This window comes from Cyprinodon variegatus, unplaced genomic scaffold, assembly GCF_000732505.1.
Source record: "Cyprinodon variegatus isolate N-32 unplaced genomic scaffold, C_variegatus-1.0 Scaffold977, whole genome shotgun sequence".
Lineage (NCBI taxonomy): Eukaryota > Metazoa > Chordata > Actinopteri > Cyprinodontiformes > Cyprinodontidae > Cyprinodon > Cyprinodon variegatus.
Window position 1 is genome coordinate 262633 of NW_015151430.1, and position 6973 is coordinate 269605.

The following is a 6973-nucleotide window of genomic DNA, read 5'->3' on the forward strand; positions in this document are numbered from 1 at the left end:
GAATTCCTCTGGAATTATAAAGAAGAAAATATAAATAATATATATTAATAAAGAACATCATGGGGGACCCTGAGCATTCTCCTCAGGAGACTGCTAAATAACAACAGAGTGTCTTCAGTGAAAGGCTTCTCCCTATCCGGTGCCAGACAGACTGCTGTAGAAGATTATTTCTGTCTGTAGACACCCTTTATTAAGTGTTGAATAAAACCTATAAGAATCATAACAACATTAAATTTTCCTTTGGAATCCATATAGTATATTTAAATTATATTATTAGGATATATAAATATCAGATATAGAAAACCTGAGCACAAATTAAAAATATTACTTTATTTCTTAAAGATTTTGGTCATCAAGAAAAATATGACTAATCAAATCATACTAGTCCTGTATGCAAGGATAATACCTCGGTATTTTTGGTAATTTTAGTAAACACATGTATTTAAACCCTCTGGGATCTCTTTTTTGACTAAAGGTGAATATAAAACACGAAATGCTGCTGGTGTGAGTGGTTTAATCCAGCCCCCTGCTGGGTAAAATCATACATATCCTAAAGAACCCCTGCTAATTCAGAGAACAAAAAGAATATCACCGTATGGAACAACAAAAAAGAAGAAAACTAAGTAAAGGCTCGTTGTACTGTACACACAGGAAGTGCCCTTTGATTGAGAAAACCAATGAGGTGCATTTGAGAGTTGGGATTGCCACACCTCCCCTTGTTACTTAAAGGTCCTGTAACAGAATAAGGACAGTGTCACAATGAATCTATTATGGCTCATACTCTTATTTCTTCATCAAGGATGTAAGTACTATTTATTTAGACAGAAGAAAACAAAATGCACATAACCTCGGGTATTGCTGTCTTTATTGTCTTTTTAATATTTGATATACTTTTCATATGTGCTTGTTCTCTACAATCCAGATACTTTGGTTCCAGTGGTCACAGTTGAACCTGGTCAATCTGTGACTTTGACATGTGCTTTCAGTAGGACATATCAGAGCAACACATGGCTTTACTGGTACAAACAGAGTGCTGGAAATACTCTCAATTTAATCTTATTGCAGCAGAGAACTACAAGCCCCCAATATGGACGAGATTTCTCTCCTTCAAAATTCCATTTAACACACTCTGCGGAAAGAAGCAATCTCACAATTTTCTCAACAGTTCAAGAAGATGAGGGGATGTATCACTGTGCTCAAATGGATGCGCTTGAATCTATGTGGAGTGGGACTTATTTATCAATAAAAGGTAAATAAGTTTTTTTTTTCCAGCTGTTTAGAAAATGTTTAGGTCACAAATTAAGTGAAATCCAGCAGATTCTTGCTGAACAATGTGTAATATGTCACATGATTCAGAGGACATAAAACATGATTCAGAGGACAAATCGTTATCCTGGTACTAAATTGTTTGTCCAATTAAATTTAAAATGCATATTTTATGTTCTTATTGCTTTATGAATTTCAGCAACATATGAAATCGATGCAAATTGAAGGACAAACTTTGTTAAGTTCACATTACACATCCTAAGTTATTCTACTTTTGACATTATTCCTCCAAGCTCAAGAAAAGTACAAATATTTATTTCAAATAGTATTTGACACTCTGTAATCAAGGTAAAAAAGGTGTCTATGTGTTAGTTCTAATGTTTTTAACATTTAAATGTCTTAGCTGGGTATGAAAATTAAATAAATCCATGTTAAACCCTGAAAAAAACCATCAACATAAGTAAATAACAACAATAAGAAAGTACTGTTTTATAGGATAAAAAAAATAAATATATATATATATATATATATATACATACATACATACATATGTATGTATATATATATGTGTCTAGACATATACATATATACATATATATATATATATACACATATAAATATATATATAGGTAGATTTAAAAAAAGAAATAGAATAAAACCTAATTCCATATTATTCAGCTACAGAATTTCATGTAGTGCAAAATCTTTAACTCTCTATTAAACATAACAATAAATTGAGTTTAATCGATTAATCTGCCTGAAAAAATGTGACTTAATAAAGGGTGTCTTTAACCATATTTGGTGTAAATAGTCTTTTTGCTCCATTTGCTACTTTAGATATAATATAAGTTTATTTATATTGAACAATTATATAATAAAATTTTATTTTAATTCTCATCCCTTAGGAAGCGCTCGTAAAACATCGACATACGCTGTTGTTCAGCACTCAGCAGTCAACGATCATCCAGCAGACCCAGAGACTCTGCAGTGTTCACTTCTCTCTGACTCTGAGAACAAAACTTGTGCAGGAGAACCAACTGTGTTCTGGTTCAGATCTACATCAGAAACTTCTTTCCCTGATATTATATACAAGGATGCAAAAAGAAGTTACAATTGTGAGACTAGATCTGACACTCAGAAGAGATGTTTTTATAACTTCTCTAAGAACATTAACTCTTCTGATTCTGGGACATACCACTGTGCTGTGGCCACATGTGGACAGATACTATTTGCTAATGAAATACATATTAAAAAAGGTATGATTTGTATATATCTTCAGAGGTGTTCTACAAAATGGACAGTATCATAAAGAAATTTGTTTGATTGAAAAAAAATGACATACTTTTTCTTGTTTTTTTAGATAAAACAAATCCATTCAATGTGAATGTGGCTACAGTAGTCATAATAATTTGTTTGGCCATTTCTATAATCGGTAATATAGTGTTGATCTGCTTTCGAACAAAAAACTCACAAGCTGAGCAATTTAAAGGTTTGTTTAAATTTAAAGTTAAAATTCCTTTAATTTCTTGAATTCAAATGTATTAAATTGCATCCTTTTATTCCAAATTAACAGAATGCTCTTCCTCCAAGAGAAGAAACCACTTCAGCTCAAAAGTAAATAACGTAAGTAATATCTCTAAATGTATGTATTTGTTTGATAATGCCATAAACAACACATCTGAACAGATTAAAAAACTAATGCATTTCTTTAAACAGACTGAAGATGGACCTGATCTTAATTATGCTGCATTGCATTACTCAAGAGGGAGAACATCACAAGAAAATAAAAGAGAATTTATGACAGAATGTGTGTATTCACAAGTTCAAGGATCAGTTTGAGCAAATGTACTGTGGACTGAAAAAGAATGTTAATAGAAAAAGATGATGTGATGGAAAAGTACTACCAATAGAAAAGTAGTACATTTTCAGTTTTGGATGAGGAGTTTGCCTACATAATGTGGTGTTTTTAAAACATTAAACATGCTGGCTTTTTATATATGTACAAAAATTTCGAAGTTGTAGTTTGTTACTTTGAAAAGAGATTTTTTAATCTAACTGCTTTAAGTCTTGCTCTGCTACTCTTCCTGAAGGCGCTGAAAGCTGAAGTTTACCTACTGATTATTAACATAATTACTTTTTCTTTATATAATACAGTTCAGAAATACTTTATCCATCGCAAAGGGAAATTACATTTTGTTGGGTTTTCTTTCAGTCAGTTGTATTTTTCAATAGCTGTAGGCAGGAAGAATCTTGTCATGTTCTGCACTCAGTTCTTCTACCCGTAAGTTTCTCTTTTTCTCTTTCACCATAATCGTTTCAAGCATCAAAAATTCTTAAACACTGAAATTTAGATGCTGGATTAAACTAGTCAAATTGATTTGATTCTTCAATGCTTTGGATGCTCTGCACTCTGGTTGTTTATCTGCTCTGTGTTGTATCTTCTAGCTAAAGAGCAGCCTGGCTTTATTTACTTTCAAGAGTTGAAAAAATAGTTTTGACATGCTTTTAAGCAAGAAAGTCAACGTCAAAAAATCATCTGTGTATTCAGTTCAGTAGGATGATCCTACTACAATACGTACTGTAGTTCTTGTTCAAAGCGCGCCCTACAAAAGAATGGTGACCTGTCCAGGATGTTCCCTGGCAGCATTGAAAATCCCCCTTGAAAGCTCTCCTCAGCGGCCATTGGTAGCAGCTGAAAGTGAATATTTTAAGGTTTTAAAGTAGTTTTTAAGATTTGCAGTCAAAACTGAAAGTAACAGAATACACAATTGAATATTTCTCAGCAGGTTGTAACATTGTTAGTTAATTTTGGTAGTTATGAACTGTTTTGCTATTGTTTGTTGCAGTATTAATGATCAGAGCTCGCTCTCCTTTCCGTGTACATAACAATCCATTCTTCCGGCTTTTTTTTTTTTTAACCTTTGGAGTTAAACTCCTCGATATTTATTTATTTTTCATATTCAGAAGCTACACAGAAGCGACAACAGCTAGCAGGTAGTGTATGTCTCCCCCCAAAAAAACTCCTGGTTCAGCTTTTCTGATTGGTCGACGCTCCAGCGTCCAGTAGGAAACTAAATATTCTGAACTTCAGCGTTGAAAGCCTGGATGCTCCAACTCCAGAACACTCAGATGTGCCTCTCCTGACATTCAGACTCAACGCTGCACCTCTCAACCCTTTGCCCCGTAGACTTTGCATGTAAATCACATGCTTTTAAACTGAAAAGGCGCCTGGTTTGGACATGCATTATGATCACAAGAGTTGTATAAATGAGACTGCTACTGAGCAGACAGCATTGCAGTATGCACCAGCTGTGCTCTTACATAAACTGTATAGTGGTGGTAACAGTTTTCTATGAGCTATAATGCATTATTATGCAAGACAATCACCACAAACTAAAAGAAACATGGGGGCTGCTTCAAGTAAACCACCTTTTGCAAAGGTTCTGTTGCGAAAGTTTACCAGAAGATTATAAATATATTAAAATAACTAGAACTGGAAGTTTTAGTTTATTAATAGGTAATACAAATCAAGGGAAAAACTTATTAATTGTTATCAGTTGAGTGATTATAACTGTAATTTGCCGACTGACCAGGGTTTTAGCCTCTTACCTAAAAGGTTGGACTCCTGAAACCGGCTGTTAAAAAGCCAGTTGTCCTTTACCAATTTAGTAATTTAGACTATGGCTATTAGCAACTTTATTAACCACCAACCAAATAAATGTGTCTCTGTTCATTCGGATGCTACTGAAAGTAGAGTAAGTCCAGCCTGAGTGATAAATCGTTTACTGTGTAAAATGAACACAAAGGACCATGGATTAAAATACAATGGTACCTTTATTAGATACAATCACACAGTATTAAGTATAAAGAAATAAAAGGGGAAGAGGGGTGTAAGAGTCCATTCAAAGTCTGAGGGATGTTCGCAGTTTAAGGCTTCATGCATTTGAAAGTGTCCTTTATAATAGCAGCAGATAAATGTAAATAAACCCTGACGAGATTTGGATCAATCGGCTGCAATAATAACAGGTGATTTTGCAAAGGGGGTTCATTTTATAACTCACGGTAACATAGGACATCTCCCTTTTAGCTATAGTGAGTTCCTTGCACCTCTTTGTTGCGGCTCCATGTCTCAATCTCAGGTAATCATGGTTTCTAACGGCTCCTTCGACGAACAGCGATTGGGGGCCCCATTGTTCGACGGTTAGGTTCAGTTTAGCAGACTTGGATCAACCCTTTTCTGTCTCTGCTGCAGTAGGCTTCAGGAAAACACTGCGTTCAACTCGGTTAGAATTGCATGAAGAATAAAAACAATGTGTTAAGCTCCTTCTGAATCATGGGAAAAGCCAGGCTAAATCGGTCCAGCGAGTGCAGACTTCTCCGGAGGGATTTGGTTGCCGCGTAGCGTAGCCTTCAGCTGGAATCACTTTGTCTGACCTCTAGCGGCAGAGAGCCATCGGCAAAATAGGACGTTGAATCGGGAAGTTACCTCTTTCCTAACCTCCGCCAGAGGGGTGTGTGTTCAGAGTGGAGTAGTTCCTATTACATCAGCGACACTTGATCACAACAGTCCTCTGCATCATACAGTCTCCAGCTAATTGTTACAGCATCTGTGTAGAACAATCTGTCTGACAGTGTCATGGCCAAATGCAAAACAAGGTTGTGCACCTATACAGTCCAGCAAATCCTGAAGAATGAGCGCAAACTTAAGTGAACAAAAACAAGAAATAATTGCTTATACAAGAGATTCCCAACTAGATGGAGAACAAATTTGGACATGACAAAAATCTTCCACAGAAATTAGTACTGTGGATTGAAAAATATAGTGCACCTGAGTGCATTCAATTAAAAGGGATCAGTGAAATGTCGAAGGTTCATTTATTTTTTCTTCCTGTTTTGAGTTACTGCTCATTGCCTTTTTGTGACATCTTGCAGCCAATATAATTCTGTGCTGTTCAATTACCTATGTACATCCTGTAAAAGTCAGTTAGAGTGACATTTCAAGGCTGTTAGCTTACTGTCTACTATGATGACCTTTTAAGTTTTGTTTTTACTTTATTTTGGAACTTTGTGGTTTGTAAGAGAGCAGCGACAGCCTTCGAGAGAGTCCTGAGAGGGTGTGTAGCTTTGAGATAAATATATGAGAAAACATCTGGGCCATTTGCCAATTTCTCTTCGAAGTAGTCACAAGGCAGGCCTAAAACAAAGCAGGTAAATGTTCTCTAATTTGTGTTTATATAAATTATTTTAATAAACATAAATTGAATAAATTCAGTTAATACTTAAATATGTCTCTTCTTCGATGCAGACTCTCTGGGGAAATCTCCTATCAAATTAAAGAACTGAGTGTCAAGACAAAATTTGATCATAATTGTAAGATTTACTTCCACTGAATAGTGAATTGAATTAATTACTAATGACAGGCTGGTGCCTCCCTCTAAGGCATGTGAGATCTACAATGGAAGTTGAGGAGTCATATTTTATTCTTTCTGAAAGGAGGGGATACATCAGCCTCCATGAACCTTGTCAAAGCAGCTAAAATAAACAATGAAAGACATGAAGCATTTCTCTAAAATCAGGACTGAAATAATCAGTGGTCATCAAATGGTATGACTCCTGTGAAAAATAAAGCAGCTAATAACTGGTACATTGAAGCTGATCCAGTGTAGGCTAACAAAGGGCCGGATTTATCAAGATCCAATTTTGCGTG

General features: G+C 35.1%; 1 protein-coding gene across 1 annotated transcript; it reads left to right on the plus strand.

Annotated features, from left to right (window-relative positions):
- Positions 1-756: 756 nt before the first annotated feature.
- LOC107100487 lies at positions 757-3174 on the plus strand. The gene is made up of 6 exons (XM_015398992.1): positions 757-802; positions 923-1249; positions 2172-2522; positions 2627-2755; positions 2840-2889; positions 2983-3174. Exons 1-6 carry the CDS (start codon positions 760-762, stop codon positions 3103-3105), a joined length of 1023 nt encoding a protein of 340 aa, XP_015254478.1. The 5' UTR covers positions 757-759; the 3' UTR covers positions 3106-3174.
- The last annotated feature ends 3799 nt before the right edge of the window (positions 3175-6973 follow it).